General features: G+C 36.7%; 1 protein-coding gene across 2 annotated transcripts in view; it reads right to left on the bottom strand.

Annotated features, from left to right (window-relative positions):
* LOC110448767 (MAM and LDL-receptor class A domain-containing protein 1-like) overlaps nucleotides 1-22628 on the bottom strand; it is a 63414-nt gene that overhangs the window by 39104 nt on the left and 1682 nt on the right. For both annotated transcript variants that reach the window (XM_021495187.1, XM_021495188.1), the window contains exons 2-11: nucleotides 17739-17865; nucleotides 15127-15240; nucleotides 12905-13008; nucleotides 10685-10806; nucleotides 8943-9088; nucleotides 8395-8505; nucleotides 7195-7283; nucleotides 5813-5942; nucleotides 3960-4135; nucleotides 2404-2485 (exon numbers count right to left, since the gene is read on the bottom strand). In XM_021495187.1, the coding sequence (XP_021350862.1) occupies nucleotides 2404-2485; nucleotides 3960-4135; nucleotides 5813-5942; nucleotides 7195-7283; nucleotides 8395-8505; nucleotides 8943-9088; nucleotides 10685-10806; nucleotides 12905-13008; nucleotides 15127-15240; nucleotides 17739-17865 (1201 nt within the window). The remainder of the gene's footprint in view (nucleotides 1-2403; nucleotides 2486-3959; nucleotides 4136-5812; nucleotides 5943-7194; nucleotides 7284-8394; nucleotides 8506-8942; nucleotides 9089-10684; nucleotides 10807-12904; nucleotides 13009-15126; nucleotides 15241-17738; nucleotides 17866-22628) is intronic.

Raw genomic sequence — 22628 nt, 5'->3', positions numbered from 1 at the left:
CACTTGCCCTTCACCAAGGCAACCGGGATTTGATTCCCCAATCGAATGTAAAATGGCATGGGGTCACCTGCCCGACCACATGGGTCTTCTCTGGGGTCTGCAGTTTCTCCAACATTATCCCCCCCCTGAACACCAAAATCCAGGCCAAGAAGGGTGATTAATATAAGTTAAATAACTTGTTTCTTAATTGTTGTAAAATAAAGAAGGCAGCACTAGTGGTACAAATCCCCTTACATTCAAACATTGTGACATATGTAACATTATTGTAATGTTACTGTCAAATCTATAAATTTGTCGCCAAAATGATCAACGCTCCTCATCCATGTGTCAAAAGCCATTGCATCACGGATTAGGTAATCTATCTTACTGCAGCAAAACTTATCTCAAGCTTTATAAAAGTTGTATCGACAGACTCTTGTTGATAAAAGCTTCTCGCATTGTAGCCAACTTATTTCAAGCATTAACATTTGATGGCCGAAAATGATGCAGACAAGGTTAGTCAGCAGACGTTTGGCATTTTACTAAATACAAAGTTGTACTGTCCGAACTTCTGTGTTTGTATTTCTTATTTTGGTGTAATTGTCAGTAACTTATTAAAAGATTGAAGCCTTGATAATTAACAGACATCTTTATAATTATAATTAGACGAATTACACGCTGAATTGTGGTCTTTTGTTCAGGTTTCACACCTATAGGCTACCTATAGGTAAATCTACCCGCAGGGCAGAGTTAGTTGATCAGGGCGTCGATCGTAGGGAACAATAAAAACTAGTCTAATGAGGGCAAGTCTAATTGGAAAGGGGAGAAGGGGTTATCATAATTTGCTAGAACTTTATGTGTGTTACTGTCAAATGCATGTGTAACGGTAAAATGGTGATGTGTAGCAGCTCAAAATTCATGTGTAACGGTACCGTGGCGCTAAAACAGCCTGGGGAAAACACTGCTTGTATGAAGTTTAATGAAATTCCATTAAGGAATGAAGTCGGTAGAGCGATGACAAAGTTGTTCTAAAAATAGTAACAGTGACCTTGACCTTCAACCTAGAAACCCAAAATGCAAACTTGATCAAGATATTGTCATACCTAACACTTGTATGAAGTTTCATGAAATTTCATTGAGGAATGAAGTCTCTACAGTGATGACAAATAGTGTAACATACGTACGGGCGGAATCATATATCCCCTCAAACTTTCTTTGCGAGGGGATAATAAAGTTTTTTATATAAATATTAACTTGATCTTGACTGTACTATCATAGAAACAAGCCTTTTCACCACTTTGAACAAAAACGGTTCCGCTCTTGACATGCATATCTTCTCTTCACCCTTGAAATACATCGAGAAAAAGATATTGGAGAAAACAAAACCAAGAAATTTTGCTTGCGACCAAGTACCCTCACACTTCAAAGTCATGAGAAATGGAAAGGTTTTGACCGCAGAAAGCTGAAACACAAACTCATACAAGAGGTCATGTTTCTTAATGTTTGTGACGTTTTGTGACAATACAAAAAGAAATTAGTCTGTAGAGCAGTTTTATCAAATTATTTATAGTAGCAGCAACCTAGCTAGTTTTTGACTGCAGCAGGTGAAAGCGCAAACCTATTCAAGAGGTGATGTTTGTGAGAACATGTGTGAAATTTTGTGGCAATTGGAAAGGAAATGCAGCCTGTAAAGTGGTGACTTCAAAAATTCCATCAAATTCCATTAATAGTAACAGTCACCTACTTCTTAACCCCTGATAAGGTCGAAACAAGAACTCCAACAACAGGTGAAAACACGTGCAATGTTTCCTGACAAACGGATAAGAAATGAAGTGTTGTTTAGCAGCAACGCCATTTGGGACACAAATGTATAAAGCATATCCCTATATGTACCCACGACAACTTGTTGCGAGGTTATAAAAATACATCTCATTATAAAATGATCATGTGTTTAACAAACCATAGGTCACATTGACCTACTTTTTGAACTTTACCCTCCAACATTTCAAGATTTATTTGCACATCATATCTGGTTACTCCTGGTGAAATAATATAGAAGATATTCCTCGAACAAACTTTTTCAAACGATAAAGTCAAAATTCAAAGCATAGGCTACAATGACCTACTTTTTGAGCTCGATATCCCGACATCCAAAAATATGTTTGTATACGTGATCTAGTTACTCCAGGTGAAATAGTCTAGAAGATATGCCCGAACAAAATTTTGGCAAACTTTCGTAGAAAAGGGAGATAACTCCAGAGTGTGTGGACCGCCTCGGTTAAGTTTTACGAAATTTTGCTGAAAACTAAAGGAGTAGTTTACTGGACAAAATTATGTGTTGCAGACATACGGACAGACAATGCTATTCCAGTATAGCATCCCATGATTTCGTTGCAGTAGGTATAATGATTAGGGAATACTTACAGCATAAGCCAGGTGTCAATTCCACAGTATCAATGGCAATATCCGAGTTCCAGCTAGGTCCTCTGGTGGTTTCAAAGAAAATCTATGAAAAATGTAAACCATTTGTATTAAGGTACGTCTTTGTTTGAAGTAAATGTAAATATGGCAGACCCTTAACTAATGTTTCAGCATAAGGTATCTAGGTTTTTTGAGGGTTGTTTTGTTTTGTGTAAAATTCAATGATTACTGTAAAGATTATTTTTTTGCAGAGTTGTAAGAGAACTTAATTATTTCCTGCAACAAATGTTTCTGAAACAAAACATGACATTAATAGCTAAAAATGTCATGGCCACTGCACCTTAAATTTGTCAAACACAGGTCCTGCTAAACTGCCCTATTACGCACATCCCTGAAAATTAGGTAAGGGACAGCACAAAAAAGGTTTTTACAATTATATATTTCAATCGTTTGAATTCCAACTCAAAGCAAATCATGTTTGTCACTTAAACACTGGCAAGTCAGTAAGGGCCATGCCATGTGCCTGATCATAACACCCCTCCCCTCCTCTCTGGTCCATTTTAAGCAACAGTGACCTTGACACTTTTAAACCCCTTACTAAATATCACAATGTATTAACATGTCAAATTTCATTTTAGAAAGATATGTCGTTTGGATTCCAGGATAAGGACCATACCTTCCATGGTCTTGTTAAAGTAACAGTGACCTTGGACTGGTGACCTTGACCTAAGAAACATTGCTAACACTCCGTATAAATACTTCAACTTTACAATAGTTAGCAGCCTATTGATGGTGGTGATCCAACACCGCACAAAAAAACCTTGCCAAAACTACAACATAGCTTGTCCAAAACTTTAAGCAATTTAGTCCAATTCAGCCGTTTTTGGCCCCTAAAATATGGTTCAACACATTGCTTACAATCCATATAAATGCCTCAACCTTATATTAGACAACAGCGTATGGAGTGTGTTGACCCAACACGGTCTGGAAAAAAACTTTTCCAAAAACCTCAACCCTATAGTCACGTGGCATGCTGACTCCCGTAGCCGACGCCAGTCTTCAAATAGGGGAGCTCAAAATTATTGAGATTAATAAACTGGGTTACATACCTAATAAATGAAGCATTCTTTAATCTTTCAAAAGTCTTTGAAATTCAGAAACGCTTGTAGCTTACAGCGGTCTTTCCAGAGTGTCGTATACATTTGAAATAATCTTTTTGTTTCAACTAGCAAATAAGAACAAAATTATCTCGTACTGCTTTGTGTGCCACTAGGTGGCGCTGATCGCAGTCATGATGCATTTGCAAGCGATATAAGTTATTGACCATTTAAGGAGACAATGGTATTATTGTTTTGCCTATGATGTAGAGATTTTTAAAAATACTTTCTTTTTTGGCCCGTTCAAATGAGTCTAGTACATTCAAGAGAGATAATTGTAAGGATAGGTTGGTTTGAGAACCTGAAACATGAATATTTTTTTCTGGCTTTAAGCAATGTGTACCGTTATTTGAGATAAAGCCGAACAAATCGAGAACGTAGGAGAAATCTACAAAACAATACCTGGAGTCCTTCGGTGGACGGTACATTTACGGAAACTTGTGTCCAGGTCTGTCCCTGATCTCCACTCAGTGACCAAATATTAGCCTTGGATGTGGTGGTCCCGGATGTAGCGACAGCCAGCTGACCAACAAAATTCCCATACATGAAGTACCAGAACCTCAGACATCGATCCGTGGCTAAATTAACCAATATAAACTTACATAAAAATCTTATAGGGCACCTGTTGATTGGACGTGGAATTCCAATAAATATAAAAAGCGTCTTATCCTCATATTTACTGTGTCCTTATTAAAGGATCCCCATACCACTGAAAAAAACTGGAACTATAAGAACTGGAAAACAAAACTTTCGCGTTAGAATAGCTTTGATAAATCATTTTTGACAAGAACCATACCTTATGGCACTTTTAGGAGAAAATGAATAACAATGAAATAAACAAAATATAATAAACAGTGATCTGAATGGAAATAAAAATCAGCAGGGTAGATCGGGGTTCGAACACTGGACAGTAGATTGTTTAACTATTGCTCTAACCAATTAACCTGGTCAACCCTGTCCAAACAGTGCAACACTCTGTTATTTCCAAATGGATGTTAAATGGAGGTAACTGTATATATGAAAAGAAAACCTTGATTCAGTGGTACAGGGACCCTTAAGGTAAATCGTACCACTCCAGTCATAATCATTAAAGAGTTCCACTAAGGTTTTTTTCTTTTAATTGGAGTACTCTCCCTTCTATATAAAAGATGAAGCAACCAAAAGGGGTTCTTCTAGCCAAGAGTAACTTCCCCCTGTCAAGTTAAGTATACTTTTCAATGTTCAATGTTTTGTGTAGATTTTGCAGACCATAAATTGGACACCCATTTTAGTTCTTTTATTTGAAACTCCCGGATGGTAACATTAGTCATGTGTATTGGCTTTGGAATGTACAATGTCCTTCATTCAGCTCTTTGCCTTATTTACTTAAGTAGCAAAAGTGCCGCAGGGTTTGATCTGTAAACACTTTGTCCACTTCCGGTGCTTCCACATCGGTGAAAGCCTTCTGGGAATTTGAGGCTGTATACTATCTACAACAAGAGTACCGCGGGGCTGAATGATATACGCCCGTCAAATGCCATATAGTGTTATATTTTAGCTTTCTTACATTGAAAAAGATCTGCATCATTCAAAGAGTGGTTAGCTGACATGCTATAAAAATGTAGGTGTAGATCTCAGGACAAAAAAAATATATACTGAAATGAACAAAGGGCAATAACTTTTGCAAAAATCGTCGAATCAAAATTCATTTCAAGGAAACACAACATATCATGATTATTTAGCCTACTAAGTTTCAAAGAGATCCGTTGAAAAATGTAGGAGATTGCTGGACAAAAATCAAATACTGAAATGAACAAAGGGCAATAACTTTTCGAAAAATTGTCGAATCAAAATTCTTTTAAGGGAGAAACAACTTCATATCATGATTATAATGTATACCACGTTTCAAAGAGATCGGTCGTAAAATGTAGGAGGAGATTGCCGGACAAACAAAAGGTTACGCTGGACGGACGTATTATCAAATTTGACGGGCACATAAAAATAGTTGGAATCACCTCTACGATATCAGCATTACATTAACTAGCAAAATATCAAATTCTCCCTTTGATGAAATCTCTTATCCTGCACTCAAGTCAAGAAATACAAAATTTAACATTCACAAGGGAAAGTATCATTCTTATATTTATATCCAATTAGAACGATACTTTCTCTTCACTGCAAACAATTTATGAATCCTTATGAACTAAATCAATCCTTATGAACTAAATCAATCCTTATGAACTAAATCAATCCCAATCTCAAAGTTTTTACGGTACCTGGGAAGTTCAGGTTGGTTGACATGCGAGCCAAATCTCCCGATACACGTGGACTGGAACCCTCTGCATACAAGTAATTATTACCAGACTGTGCACTGTCTGGGCCGGTGCCAGTGGATGGAGTGGAACCCTAAAATTGAAATAAGTAGATTCAACAGTATGAAAATCTTGAAATCCGTGATCAATCTAAATTTATTTTCAGGAGTCCTTTTCAACTCTTGCTTAAAGCAACGGGTCCCACGATGTAAAATTTAATTAAGTCAAGAAATTCTATAATCGCATCAAATCTTGAAATTAGGTCACTTGGGACAATAAATGGCAATATATAAAGATATTTTGAATACGGTACAATACACAATTTTTTGCGAGGTCATGATCATACACTTTCAATATTATCCAGATTTTGTTGTTTCTGAATTTAGTTTATTCATATCTTTTTTTAAAGATAAGAATTGGTGAAAAGGAATACAATCATGTATACTTGCATGTTTAACATGAAAGGAAATGATGGTCATTTCTAATGCACGATACTAGTTTCAGATATGGGCAAGTACATGAACAATTGGTTTTTATAATGGCTAAATTCTTACATGGACAATTATTTCTATAATTAATAATCTACATAATTGTAATTCTACTATTTGTAAGGGCCGTTCAGACATGAAAAATTGTATTAATTTCTGTTTTTACAATATCTGTTTCAACAGATAAATATAGGATCTTAAATGAGTTTTCATTTCATATGAGATTTTATGAAACGATGACTTAGGAGTTTTTATTTTTGCGAGCCTTGGCAGGGAAAAGTTAAAACTTCGAGGCAAGTTTCATAAAAGCTCATATGAAATGTAAACAAATTTAAGATACTTTTTATCACATAACTGAGAAAACTTACATTTTGACAGGTTTTAAAGCCAAAATGTAAAGGGCTTAATCAAACGGAGACAAACATTTTGTTGCGCCCTTCACAATTTACGACGTCACAGTCCATATTATGACATCACAATAGATTTCTGACTGGCACAGCCAATGAAAAACGCTCCAGGATATATTACACTAGTGACATATGTAAAAGTATAACACGGGCAAATTCACTGAATAACAGACCGATTATGTGATAAATACTCTATACAGAGATTTTGTCTCCCTTCGCCCATGAAATCAATTTTCGTCCAGTGTTAATTTGGCTATTTACATTTTATAACTATTTTTACTGTGCTGTTTACATATACTCGCTGTAATGATTAATTTGCCTTCCTTAGGGAAGGTAAACAAGACCAATTAAAACGTAGTGAAAATTTCAAGGTATACAGTGGTCAGTTCAATGGCCTCCATTCATGACAAATTCCACAAATGTTTTATGTATAGGTAATCCGTTCACTTACTGAATTTATCGTCCAATCAAAATTGTCGTCAGTAGCTTGTACAAGGAAACAATTCCCTCCTTCAAATGTACAGGAGAAACTGGAAGAAACTGTTAATAGAATATATTAATTAGAGCAAGGTGATGCATTGTAATTAGTCTTGTTAGAGATATTTTACCACCATCAAAATACCAGAATACGCCATGAAAAATTTAGAGGCTTTGCCCCCTTGGAATATGCAACGATGAATTTGAAGGCTCTATCTTGTGAATTATTACTAATAGACTTTGCTTTGAAATTGGGTGTTGCTCTTCAAAAGACAGGTATCAGCCTAGCGATTGAAGTTTTTCATTAACCTGATGTCACGACATCACAGGATGTACAGAGCGTGAGAGAGCAAAATCAATTCTGATGTTATGTTTCTGTATGATAAAAATATCTGCAAAAACAATCTGATTACTTTTATTCTACGACAGTAAATACATCAAATTGAATTGGAAAAAAACACACGGCCATATGCATCAGTATTCAGATTTAGCCAGGATCCGTTTCCCACCTTTGTAAATTTAATCTCTAACAAATGAATCGACATAATCCTAATTCTTTAATAGTTTTATGAGGATTACATTTTAACAGCCATTCAGTGATTGGCTACTCAAGTTGTTTTTCACATTTTAAACAAATACATAAGATGTCAATTTTACAATTAACCAATTCACCACTAAAGACGCATTTGAACCTTAACAAATCAAAGACTGGGCAAGTCCAGTTAAAATATGTAAGGGTGACCGAGTTAACAAGGTTGCATTGCAACACCATCAAAAATCTCCCACATTGCTTAGTAAAACACATTGGAGGGAGATCTCCCACATTGGGCTCCTTAGCGAGGATGGCAACTCTGCTTTGACATTCAACAAGGCATCAAAAGTGATACAAATCCCCGCGCATTTACACATTGCGAAATATGTAAGAGGAAAGGAAGTGGCTAGAGCGATGAAACAGTGACTTTGGCCTTAAATGTAGAACCAAAATTAACACTTGTTCAAGGCATTGCCGTACACAACACTTGGATGAAGTTTAATAAAATTCCATAGTGGAATGAAGTCAGTAGAGCTAATGACAACGAGTATAACATACGTACGTAACTACGTACCAGCGGAATCCTGTATCCCCTTGTACTTATATGTTGCCAGGGGAAAATAAACGCTAAGAGTTACTCACCCGAGGGAATGTTGCAAGTTTGGCCGGAGAATCCTTGATCACACGTACAAGTGAACCCATTGCCCGATGTAGTACTACATGTTCCCTGTAAACAAGGACTTGTGGCACAACCTGAAACAACAATTCACAATACAGATTTGAAATCAACTGGAAAGGCTAGGAATCCAATACTTTAGGGTTGCGTTCGTGTATCCCGGTTGAAACGGTTTAGGTGGCGCAGAAATATTCCATGATAAATTAGCGCACTTGCACCACACTGTAGGCAGAGCTAAAAACTGCAGTTTGAATAAATAACAACATATCAAGAATAATATGTCCTTTCATGTGTCAACTAAATTATATAACGTATCTTAAAATCTACATGTGGATTGACCTTGTTTTATAAAGAAATAACACAAACAAGGTAATAGTCAGCATTTTTGTTTCAATCAGGCACAACTAGAACTCTTAATTGATGCGTGCCTAATACTCTTGAGGTCAGCCTCGGTTCAGATCTGGGCCGATCATTTAACATATGTAGGGCTGAATGAATTAAGATAATTACTTACCGCTACCTACACTTCTGACTGTCAAACTAAATCCCTTGCTGCTGGGGCGATCACTGCTGAACTTGCTGTCAAATCTGAGCAGCATAAGGTTTGGATAGCCATCGATAGATGTGATGTAATTCTCTCCCTGCACTACTCCGCAACGTCTGGGGTTTAAAAAAAATAAAAAGTGTGCTTACAAAAGCTGATAGTACAAGTTAACTCATTAACCCCCCCGACAGCATTTCAAATTGTATTATTTCTCTTACAGCTTCACTCCATACAGCAACGATATATACATATGCTGTATTACGGGAAATTTTTCGCCAGTCAAAATTTGACCCTTTGACAGGAAATCCATTTCCACCCAATATTAAATTTGCCCAACAACCATATAATGTGCTTACAAATACTCACTGTAATGACAAATTTGCTCTTGTAACGGAGGGTGAAAAAGAAAACAAATCAAATACAACGAAGATTTCCCAGTATACAGCAATTAAAACAAACACTGAAAAATATATCATTCTAGTACTTTCGGCTATCCTTGGGCTCTTAAGGTGATTTGAATCTAGTGGAATTGTGACATCATAAAACACAATAAACTCCAACAACCCAGATAGAGTAAGAATGGTCTGTGATGGATGTTGCAGTATCTGTGCTGTAGCATTCAAGTGAGAAGACACTATAAATGATACCGTTGCAAGCTTTATAGGTCCCACTACAAACAGAACACAATACATATCCAGCACACACCCAGGTATACACACATAGGGAGATATTAGCCAGGTGGCGTAGGACTAGTAGTTTGCGCTCAATAAGGCAGCAGGAAATCCATTTCCACCCAATTATTGATTAATGTATATATGCCAATTGTACCGATTATATAAATTGTAGATCTTTGTTCTGTAAAGCGCTTAATTTAGAGTGGCTTATTAAATAGCTAGATAGGGCGCTATATCAAATATTGTATATTATTACCCCGCAGACCAGACATCAAAGATATCATAAACAAAGAACTTATAATGCCGACATCTATTGTATTGTATTTGGAGAGCGATATGTACCACTGGTGGCGAGACAATAGTATTCTGAATGCAGAAAATTAGGTGAACTACACCGGGATTCCAACAGTGGACAATTAAGAGACTGTTATACCATCCTTCTAACCAACAGAGCTACCGATAGTCAACAGAAGAGTACAGGCCCAGTTATATCCAAACCTGTTCAAGGACTTTCACAACTAAATCAGCCAATCAGTAAGTGTTTCATACAATTGTAATCCCTACCTAAAATGTGATCCGGTTTACTACAGTGCGTCCGAGTAATTTTAATACTATTTGGTAATTGTTGACATTTTACAATGAATGAAATCTACAGATATTGAACTTTAGTGATGAACTTGAAATATTTACGCCATTAGCTCAAAAGCTTACTAAGTTTGGTTTGGCTTAAGTAGTGTTAAATGTCCTATCAACAGCTATGGTCATCGTCAAGGGAGTCATTAGGAAGAAGAAAGTTGTTTAGAAAGTGAAAAGATAAGATCCCAAATTCAGTAGCTTCTTACAATCATGCAATGGGGGCAGCCGATACAATTTTTACGCCCTACCTGCAAGGACTCAAAAGCTTAGTAATAACATACAGTAAATGATTTAGTTGTGCAAATCCTTAAAGGGAGATTACTGTATATAGGAACAACCAGTACACTGGAACTGGGATCCTTTGTAGCATCTAGAAAACAGGGTTTAAAAAGTCTTGCATACCTTGGGCCTGTTTGGCCAATCAGATTGTATTGCACTTCCAACCAGTGGTAACATCTGCCAGCGTTGTTATCCGTGAGGTGAAGGTCGTCAATATCTACTTTTACATAGTCTGTAGCACCACCCTGTTAAAAGTCAGTTAAAACAGTGTTATATCCCATTATCATGTTACATTATTAGTTATCTCTGGGTTAGAAGGGGTCTATAAAGACCAAAGGGGTCTATGAGCCAGTAGACCCCGCCTAACCCAGAGATAACGGCAAAGGGATGACCAGTCAGACTTAAAACGTTAACATCTGTATTCTTTAACATACAGACTCAGATGATTCTGGCTTTTTCGATTTTTCCAATCGATCGATTATCAATGTACCACCCAATTCCTAAACTAGAACAAATGATCTCACAAATGTCGCTATAAGATAAGTTCACAAAGTTAAGCTTGCAAATTTCAGGCTTAAGGTCATAGGAGTGTATTGATAAACGGAAGTAGGAAGTACGTATACATCCCTAGTTAAAAATCCAATGTAGGGAGACAGTATCACAATTTCCGCATATTCTAATGTTTAATATTAAACTGATGAATATTGTATGTTTAGAATTGACAGCACAGTGTGTTCTCAATATTAAAGTATTTCAAACCAATCCAGGCATTATTCAATTATTTTTTATCAATGAGCCACATGTATCCATTTTTTCTGTACTTCAGAAAACCGACTACCTATTTCACTACTGTGAAGTTTTTCAAGAAAGATAACTCTTACCTGCAATTACAATGTGCATATGGTTTTAATCCTTTAATGGTTAATTTATTTGACATAATTTCAGCATTTATTAAATTGATACACATTAATGCAATACTAATCTATGGCAGTATCATCTTTATTGACATTATTTTGCAAAATATTGTGTCTTTCATTTTTCCCTCCTTTTTACATACATTTCCATCTAAATTCCTTAAAATTATGACAACCTATATTTTTTTGCGGCAGAATTTCTCTTAAATACTTCAAACCAATATAACTACAAAATTTGAAGAAATTCTACTAAGAAATGGCGACAATCCTATTACCTGAAGTTCCCAGAACAGATTCAGAGTTAAAATATTGTCGATGTATTAATGATTACTATTCCTATTAATTTATGACCGGAAACAAATTCGAAGGCAGTCTTTTTAGGACATTTTTTCCCAAGGATGTCAACTTAGTGAGAAAGATTCCTATTATTGATGACCTAATGATCGATTTTAATGGAAAATTGATTGGTTTGGCTTTCGGATTCCAATTCCATGATCAATATAATCAGTTCGTTGCTGTTAAATGTATGCAGTGAGCTAATAACATTTGAGGTTTCGCTTTCAACAAATCCTCGCTCTGAACTTCAAAAATTCTTGCCCCACATTTGAGAAGTGCTTCTAATCTACATAACAGAGGAGTGACTGATTCTATAAATCCCTGAATACCTTAACAAGCCAGGTGCACTGAGCATTAGGTGCACTGAGCATTAGGTGCACTGAGCATTAGGTGCACTGAGCATTAGGTGCACTGAGCATTAGGTGCACTGAGCATTCACATTTTACTTATTAGGGTAGTGATCGATTCTATAAATCCCTGAATACCTTAACAAGCCAGGTACACTGAGAATTCACATCTTACTTATTAGGGTAGTGACTGATTCTATAAATCCCTGAATACCTTAACAAGCCAGGTGCACTGAGCATTCACATTTTACTTATTAGGGTAGTGATCGATTCTATAAATCCCTGAATACCTTAACGAGCCAGGTACACTGAGAATTCACATCTTACTTATTAGGGTAGGGACCGATTCTATAAATCCCTGAATACCTTAACAAGCCAGGTGCACCGAGCATTCACATCTTAGTTATTAGGGTAGTGACCGATTCTATAAATCCCTGAATGCCTTAACAAGCCAGGTACACTGAGAATTCACATCTTAGTTATTAGGGTAGTGACCGATTATATAAATCCCTGAATACCTTAACCAGCCAGGTACACTGAGAATTGACATCTTAGTTATTAGGGTAGTGACCGATTATATAAATCCCTGAATACCTTAACCAGCCAGGTACACTGAGAATTGACATCTTAGTTATTAGGGTAGTGACCGATTATATAAATCCCTGAATACCTTAACAAGCCAGGGGCACCGAGCATTCACATCTTAGTTATTAGGGTAGTGACCGATTACATAAATCCCTGAATACCTTAACAAGCCAGGTACACTGAGAATTCACATTGTAGTTATTAGGGTAGTTAGGACTGGTGATGGTTGCTGGTCCTCCGGAGACGTCAATGATCCCACCACAATCTGTCAAATATATATATATCAAATATTAAGATTGGTTCAGATACAGTTATTTCCATTTCCATTGTTAGATCCTCGATAAGCATTACAAGAAGAAATTGTGTTCATAAGAGCTATGAATGCAATTTGATCATCGTCACTTTGAAGCTTCTGTCCCCTCCTTGATTAACACTAGACAACCTTTAAAATCAAACATTTTGGTGATGTACGATATTCATTCGGGTACCTACATATATATATATATAGTATTTTGCAAAATCTGTCTGCAGGCCAAGATTTGGGGCTAGTAAACTTTTCAATTTTACTATCATGGCAAAATACATTAAGGTGATAGAATTTCGCAAAATCTGTGAGTGGGCCAGGGTTGGTAGAGATCGATTGTTGGGGTTAGTAAAAAATTTCAATATTTACTATTAGGGCAAGAATATAATGTTCAGGAAATAAAATTTGCAGAATCTCGTCTGGGGAATAGTACATGTACTTGAAATATGAAACTGAACATCCCTGAATATATTGCGATATATATTGCAACATACTGTTTCCAAATGTTTTTTCCAATTTTCGTTATCATGAAGACTTTATTTTATTTTACTTATTGAGGAACGTCAATGTTAAATCGCCTTTAAATGCTTACGATATTTTAAAACCTTTACACATTTAAAAACTATGTTCCTGATGTATGTAGAAAAAATACTTTAAATTTTGTAAAAAAATATAGGGACTTTTATAATTATATGAAACTAGAAATATTTCAGAATGACATGAAAGTCACCCCATCATTCTGTACGATCATTTTCCCATAAACCACTGACCAAGCTACAACAATATATTTCCACCTGTCAATCAAAAAGGTAAACAATGACCGGGTGTAAATACATACATGTTCAGGTAGCCATGGCAACACAGGGAATTAATTAGAAAGCATGTCGCAAATATAACGTTAGTGTTGACCGACACCTCGAACACCGGGAGATCTGCGCAATGACACGGGTCACCTGGCATGGGCAGAACAGGTAATTGGATCTAACTATGTTGTTTTCACAACAATAAGTTTCAGAAAAGATTCAATCTTATATACGGATAAACCTTTTCCTTTTTGATTGTTATGAAATACACTTTTCCAAGTAGTTTTCTGATCGTCTGCAAATACGACTGAATCGGTCATCGATATTGGCAGAGAGTGGATGCTTAAAGGCAGTCGCTCAAACATGTCCGACGAGAGCCAAATTAGTGAGACATGAAGAACACCAAACAATTGTGATTTCAGCAATTCTCCTTTGAAAAGAAAAGATCGGAATGTATTTGGCTGTTTTGAACCAGTTAATAATTATTTTTGAAACTCAAACTTTTATCATTATCGATAATATATATAACTGTTTACCCCTTCGGAAACCTTAAAGGTGCCAGATTCATACTCTGAACATCTTTAGGTTATATGTAATTCCCGTGTGAAATTTGGAACGCCTTTAGGTTTTATGCTATTCCTGTTTAAAAAGGAAATTGATATCCGAGTTATCCAAGAGCTTGTAATTGGCACCTGGTAAAATTCCGACAAAAGCACACACTTAGCAACCCAAGACAACAAGTCAAAATCTGGGACTGAAACCGAATTAATAGTCCCCACTGGGGTTCCCCCAGGGGCGACTAAAAACAAAATGAGTACTCAGAAGTCATGACGTAGCCATTCCTGTCCATACCAGATGTCACTTCTCGTACACAAAGTGTCAATCAACATATAACGTTAGGCCGAATTAACCATTTTCCTTTGTGCGTCGGTTTCCCAACATAATTGATTACTTAAATGAGGCAAATGTGCTTATTCACTTTACATTTATTAGTGACCAACCTGGGTGCAGGTGCTATCAGTTCAGTTCCAGAAAAAATCTCAATATTTAATTAAATTTTACTTTCATATTTACAAAAAAATCACCCAAAAAGTACCTGTGCACTATACACAAGTGTGCACAATGCATGAATAGGAAAATCATGGCGAGTAGAAACAGGACACCCAGGTGCGAGTTACTTAATTGCCCCTAGGAGCACCATGCATCAAAGAGGGAATTAATACAATAACCCAGGCAATATCCAGCATTAATTGGGAGTGTTAAATAAAATACATACTGCTGTCGGTGTCAACGAGCTGACATCTGTCACCCTTCAGGCCGTCGGGACAGTAACAAGCGCAGGTGTGGTCTAGGAAACCTCCGTTCTCGCACAGTTTTAGAGGACAATTTCCTGAAGCAAAAACGATAAAATGATTTCATGTGGCTACTCAGGGCTGTGAACTGCAAACATTTCATGAAAATATTGAGACATTAAAAGTTAAAGGATAGGATTAAGAATGAAAAGAATTTTGGGGCTGGGGGGGGTATTCAATTAGGAAATGTAACCATGAATAACAACTTATTTTTTTTAATAAAAGAAATATTTTTTGTTTCTCATCAAATCAATTATCCCTTCAGGCACTTCTTAAATGCAACTTGATCAGACTTTTCAGTAACTTCCATTTCAACAGACCAAATGACACTTTTAACTCGCCAACTTTTGTAAAATTACATAATATTACGCAATATATAAGGAAAGGGCGATTTGAACAGACCAAAACCTGAGCAAACTGGTCATTTTGGCCTACCTGCTACCTGCTCTTCATGAAAACCCTGCTTGAATGATCTTCCTTTCACATTGGTGAATTTAAGCTTTAAGTAACATTATCTAAGGTGGCAGTGTACAGTAGTGTACCGTGGCCATGAGTGATATTTTTGTACAATGAATAACCCGTTATATTACATGTATCAATTTTTTCCTATCTACAGAGTCAATTTTGATTAAAAATCGATTTTGTTTCTGCTCTTTTTTTACATGGTTACTATGGTTTTTAGAAGTCCAAAATCTGACGATTTTTTTTGAAAATAAAAATCATTTTGTCTAGGGGTCAAGTCTGCAAGGGTGGGGCAGACCCCATGGTCATATCTAATATCATGACTGCATTCGTCTCTTTATGCCCAACAATTGTATACAGTAAAACCCTGCTAACTCAAATTGTAGGGTCCAGATCAATAGTTCGAGGAATACATGGTATTCGACTAATCCTAGGTTCGACCAACATCGTCATTTTTTATCAGGTGGGACAACAGACAGTACAAGCACTGCAAATATCACGGATAGTAGATGATAGAAGAAAAAAGAAGTTTGATCAAGTTGACAGCATTTAATAAGATTTAAAATAGCTAAACAATGAAAACATAGCCACCAATATTTAGAAAGTAAATAAAATTAAAAAGCTGCATGTGTAACATACTTGTCGTTTTGGCATAGTCCGCCTTCTGAAATTGCCTATGTTAATTATACAAAATATCAAAACAAGAGGAACTCTTCGATCATTTCAAAATTAAGAAAATCTTGAATCCTTGTTATCATAATGTTGATTGATAAACAAATTAACAATTACAACGAATTCAAGTTTGAATACTTTCAAAGTTGGTCGAGAATCCACTATGTGATTTCCGCTTAATATTGCCATGCCGAAATATGGTTTTAACTTACACACCAGACCCAGTGAATTAACACTTCCGCAAATTCATCAATGTGAAATTATCATCCAGAAAAAATAAATATGCACACAAAATGATAATGAAGCTACAACAGGGTAACGGTACATTTACTAATGATACTGCCGTTAATCCTCTAATTATCAGATGTCCAGCCGACACCTGTATAAGCACAATCGGCACTGACCACAGGCTGTGCCTAGAGACATGTCGATGGCATTGCCAGTGTGATACACGGGTAAAATATCTGTCGGGCATGACAGGTCACACCTGTTCGACCAATATATAGGATAAATACTATGACCATGACGAGACGTGGACAAATTTTTGTTTGAGGAATAACGGTTAGACTAATAGGGGGTTACTTTAAAAAGAATATGTACGAAGTTGGTCGGGACCAAACGGTTCAACGAATGAGGGGGTATTCAAGTTAACAGAGATCCAGAAAGTGAGGTATTACTGCATATAGTTTTGGGGTGGGGATCTCAACTGTTTCGCAGTTATGACCAAGGCGTTATGACTAAGGGTGGGGCAGACCCCGGAGCCATCCTGGAAGCATATGTGCATTCCTCTCTATATACTCAGCAATTGTATATATGGTTATAGGGTGGGGATCTCAACTGTTTCCAAGCTGTGACTCGGAAACTATAGGTTCCTAGGGTTGTGGCCAGACCCCTTAGCCCCGGGGGCCAGACCCCTTAGCCCGGGGGGTCAGCCCAACCATTTGTACAATTTTGAATCCCCACCTCCAATGAATGCTTCTGATTAAATATGATCGATATCCAGTGAATATTTCTACAAAAGTTGTTTATAGCAATATAGCCAAATAACACTTTTTGGCCTCGCCCCTCAGTCCCCACTTTTTGTACAATTTTGAATTCCCACTACGAAGGGATACTTCCAGTCAAATTTAGTTAAATTCCAATTCCAGAAGAAGTCGTTTGAAGAAATTGATGTACGGACGACAGACGGCAGATGCTGGACGGATGTTGGACGCTACAGTATGGCATAAGGTCATCTTGGTCCTTCGAACCTGGTGAGCTAAAAACTGAATATTGAACCAAACAAGGAAACTGCAATCATTTAACTCATTTATCCCTGAAATTTCATAATGAGCTATTCCAACCTTTGAACCGGAAAAGTTCAAAAGTGTCTTCAGGGTGAAGGAGTTAAAACAGGACTTACGTGTACACTGATAGGCATCAGTAATGTCTTTGATGTCGTAAAAGGTCAGACCATTTGCAGAGTTGGCCAAGAAGTCTAAACGCCTGTCGGTAAACTCCATTGTCGGTTTACCGTTGGAGTTAAATGCCTGGAAAAAACAATTGGAAAAATATTGATTAGGCCTATTAAAACAATAGGCATGTTTCATCCCGACCCATCCAATCATTTTGGTGCCGATGCAAATTATTTTTAAACTAAAATGGCATTTCATGTCTGCGATCAAATCCAGAATTTTTTTAACTGCATCCACAATGTATTTACTTAGCGACGTCAGTTAAACACTTTAAAGTAGAAATGGCGGCCAACAGGCTGTGCTCTGTGCTGGCACTATCATTTAAAAAATGTCCATGAATGGCAGAAAAAAATGGTGCCGTCCATACCAAAATCCAACAGCGTCATCCTATCAAATAAGGGAAGGTGAACACTCTGAAGGGGCCGAGAAATTTGAAATAGACAGCGAGCTGTCTGTGAATGATCGTCTTAGAACTTGAGGCAAATCAATTATCACTCAAGGATAACCAAATTAACAGATTTATAGAGAGCAATGTCGGCTTGATGGTTCACTACTCTTTCAATCAAAGAAGGCTTATTATTCGGAAAGAATCGAAGAATGCGGCAAGGATAATAAGACAGCTTTTTAGACTCGCCAAAAACCTAATTGGACAGAAAGGTGAAATTATCCTACCAAGCTGTAATTCTGAAAAAGACTTAGGAAGCAAGTTCAGTGATTACTTTCTGAATAAAATCAGCTCAACCAGGAAAAATATTGCTGAAGTGAACACCTCTGCTGACATTGCATTTGATGGGGAACCATTGGCAAAGTTCTCACCAACAACCCAGGACGAATTGCGCAACATTACCATGACCTCGCAATTGAAGACCTGCGAGCTTGATCCACTGCCTACAGATCTATTAAAGCAATGTCTTGAAGCACTGCTTCCTCCGATTACCTCTATCATGAACAAATCATTGGCTGAGTCAAAGGTTCCATTATGTTTCAAGAAGCACATGTCAGACCATTGTTGATGAAGCCTGGAATGGACAAGGAGGAGTTGAAAACTACCGCCCAGTTTCAAATCTGCCTTTTCTGTCTAAGATCTTGGAGAAGGTTGTGTCCCAGCGTTTAGAGGTTCATCTCCATGCAAACAGTCTTGATGTTAAATGCAATAGGCCTACCGCATGGGACACTCTACTGAAACTGCCCTCCTACGTGTACATAATGACATAGCTTCTGCATTGGATAACTAGTGCAGAGCGGCCGTGCTTGTCGGCTGCATTTGACGTCATCGACCATGGTATACTTTATAAACGTCTGGAATACTCTTATGGAGTGACTGATACAGCACTATGCTGGATACAGTCTTACCTGAGTGAACAACGACAGTGTGTTGCCATCGGATCTTCCACCTCACATGATAAAGTACTAGATTTTGGGGTTCCTCAAGGGTCGGTGTTAGGACCACGAAAATATTGTATGTACTCCAAACCGATTGGAGAGATTTGTTGTCGCCATAGTCTTCGCTATCATTGCTATGCTGATGACACACAAATTTATATGGTTATCAAACCACAGGACAGTTGGAATACAGTCTCAGAAAGTATGGAAGCTTGTCCGACAGTTATCAGTATCTGGATGAACGCCAACATGCTTCAGCTTAATCAGGAAAAGACGGAACTAATCGTCTTTTCCCAAAGTGTCGGCATACAATGGCTCTCCAGCTCAAGGTCGGTGCCAGAACTATTGAGACTGTTCCAGCTGTTAAAAACCTAGGGGTATACTTTGATAGTTCTCTGAACATGGAGAAACAAGTGAACGCTATTGCCAAATCCTGTTACTACCAGATCAGGAACATCGGCTGTATTCGGCAATTTTTAACTGCAGATGCATGCAAGATTTTGGTGCATTCACTTGCTACCTCTCGGTTGGATTATGGTAACGCCCTTCACTGTGGTATATCTGACAAACTAACTAGTCGTCTGCAGAGGGTCCAGAACACTGCAGCATTGCTAGTTACTCATACTCAAAAGAGAGAGCACATCACACCTGCGCTTTATTCATTGCACTGGTTACCTGTACGATACAGTTGCAGTGCAAAGTTCTGGTGTACACATACAAGGCACTGAATGGAACAGCTCCTCAGTACCTACAGGAGCTTGTTACCCTGTCCCAGCCGCCACGATCACTGCGGTCGGAGTCAGAATCTTTGTTGTGTGTCCCAAAATCTTGTATGGTGACCTACGGAAACAGATGCTTTGGGAGGGTTTCCACTACAGTACGTTGCGGAATAGCTTACCATCTGCTATTAGAAAGTCAAATACCCTGGCCAAGTTTAAGATAGACATCAAAACTCACCTCTTCGGTTCACGTCTGCATTTTAGAATCTTTGCAAAGACATCATGTAAATTCTAACCTTTTATTTGTTCAATTATGTGCACATTGCTTGCTTAAATGCATAAAAGTGAGTGTAAGCCTTTGTTTTTTGATTTTACAATTATAACCATTACTATTATCCATATGTTGTAAAGCGCCTTAGAGTAATTTTACAAATTTATAATATAGGGCTCTATATAAATGTTGTATATTATTATAATTATTATTATTAAGTCAGGGTTGTACATAGAGGCCAAGGATGCAACAAAAACATCTGTAAAATTTCAACATATTCGACTTGAACCTATTGCAAGTTGGTGTGGAAATAAAAAACGTAGCCGTGTGTTGTTCAAATTTAATTTAATTTTCTTCCGAGCGATTTAGATTTTAGGATCAAGCATCACTGTCCCACTTTCCCAACGGTGTAGATTTAAGAATTAAGGATCACTGTCCCAACGGTTTAGATTTTAGGATTAAGGATGACACTGTCCCTCTTTCCCAACGGTTTAGATTTAAGGATTAAGGATCACTGTCCCAATGGTTTAGATTTTAGGATTAAGAACCACTGTTCCACTTTCCCAATGGTTTAGATTTTAGGATTAAGGATCACTGTCCCTCTTTCCCAAAGGTTTATATTTTAGGATTAAGAACCACTGTCCCACTTTCCCAATGGTTTAGATTTTAGGATTAAGGATCACTGTCCCAACGGTTTATATTTTAGGATTAAGAATCACTGTCCCACTTTCCCAACGGTGTAGATTCTAGGATTAAGATCCACTGTCCCACTGTAGACAAACGTAGTCCGATTCCAATTTGTTTGTTTTTTTCCTTCATATTAGATTTATGATACATGTTTTGATTTTTTCATGTTTGGAGCCTCCGGCGAGCAAATATGAAAAATTTAAAACGAGTATCATCAATCTAATATGCAGGCAAACGAATGACAGATTCTTTTTATCATATAATACATAGTATACGGTGATCTGAAACGAGTATTTTGCACTTGGCCGCTTCATAATTGTGACGTCATTTCCGGAGTGATATTGCACACGTTACAAAAACATAATTTGTGTGATGGCTTTATGACACTGCATAACACGGTATTCATATGATAAATATGTTTTTCTACATGGTTTATCAGTTCATGTTATTAAATGGAGAAATATAACAGCTATTGGTATATAGATGATACAGTTTATCACAGTATTTTCAGTGTTAGTCGTTAGCATGATAAATTCATTATCACTGGTTGTCAGTATGATAAGAAGTTGAGAACGACTTGAGAACTTAAGGATCGCCATCCCAGCCAGAGAAAAACACTAAAGAATTCCACTGTCGTTTTTCAGTGTTAGAGTCACCTGCCCCAGATTACCATTTCGACAATGTTGTTATCTTCCCTTAAATAGATTTCGTTTGAATTACGTTTCCACTACAGAGTTTGTCCCTCGAGTTGAAAATCTCCAAAATGTGGGCGAAAGTTTATTATTGTTGTATAGTGCGATATTTTTTATATCACAATATGGTATGTTGTTATCTGTATATAATGTGAAAGTTTATTGTTTTGTACAGAATGTAAAAGTTTATTATTGTTGTATATAGTGTGATTTTTTATATCACAACATAGTATGGTATTTGTACATTATGTAGAAATGTATTATTGTTGTGTAAAGTATGTGAAATTTTGTTATTGTTGTTCATCTGTGACATTTTTGCTATGACACAGTAAAGTACATTGTTATAATGTTATTCCTACATAATGTGCAATTTTGTTTTATATTGTTTATTACATTTGAAGTAATTTTATTGGTTGGTAATGCCTACTGTATTACATTTGTATATAAAAAGTGCTATATTGTATGTTGTAAATTGTATAATTATTGGTACAAATGTAAGAGTTGTCCCTCTTTTTTGTTTAGTTTTTTTGTATCTTTATAATCTTTTGTATAATAAGGCCGCAAGATATTTATTTTTTGTCACCCATATTTTCTTTTCGTTGTCCTAAACGTGTTGCAATGGCACTCAGAATTTTATTGATTTTACAATAATACTATATAAAACAAACAAAAATGCCCGTTGCATGAATGGGCATTTGTTTGTTTTATATGGTATTATTGTTAGAAAATTACTCAGTTTTTGTGTTTTATCAATATTGACATTATTATTTTCTTTGTGTTATATTTCTAATAAACCATTGTTGCATCAAATAAAATGTATTCTGTTTCATTTTGCTCCATTGAATTTTTTTATTTTTTTTTAAATCGAAATTTCATAATATCCCAAAAAATCTGAAGAAACTTGCACAAGGATAAAATTATAGAATACAGTGTGATAATCTATAATTATCACATAGCTCGCACAAGGATACAATTATAGAATACAGTGTGATAATCTATAATTATCACATATCTCGCACAAGGATAAAATTATAGAATACAGTGTGATAATCTATAATTATCACATAGCTCGAACAGGGATAAAAT

This window comes from Mizuhopecten yessoensis, unplaced genomic scaffold (assembly GCF_002113885.1).
Source record: "Mizuhopecten yessoensis strain PY_sf001 unplaced genomic scaffold, ASM211388v2 scaffold4259, whole genome shotgun sequence".
NCBI lineage: Eukaryota > Metazoa > Mollusca > Bivalvia > Pectinida > Pectinidae > Mizuhopecten > Mizuhopecten yessoensis.
The sequence above is the reverse complement of the archived record's forward strand: the minus strand, read 5'-3'. Positions and strand labels throughout refer to the sequence as shown.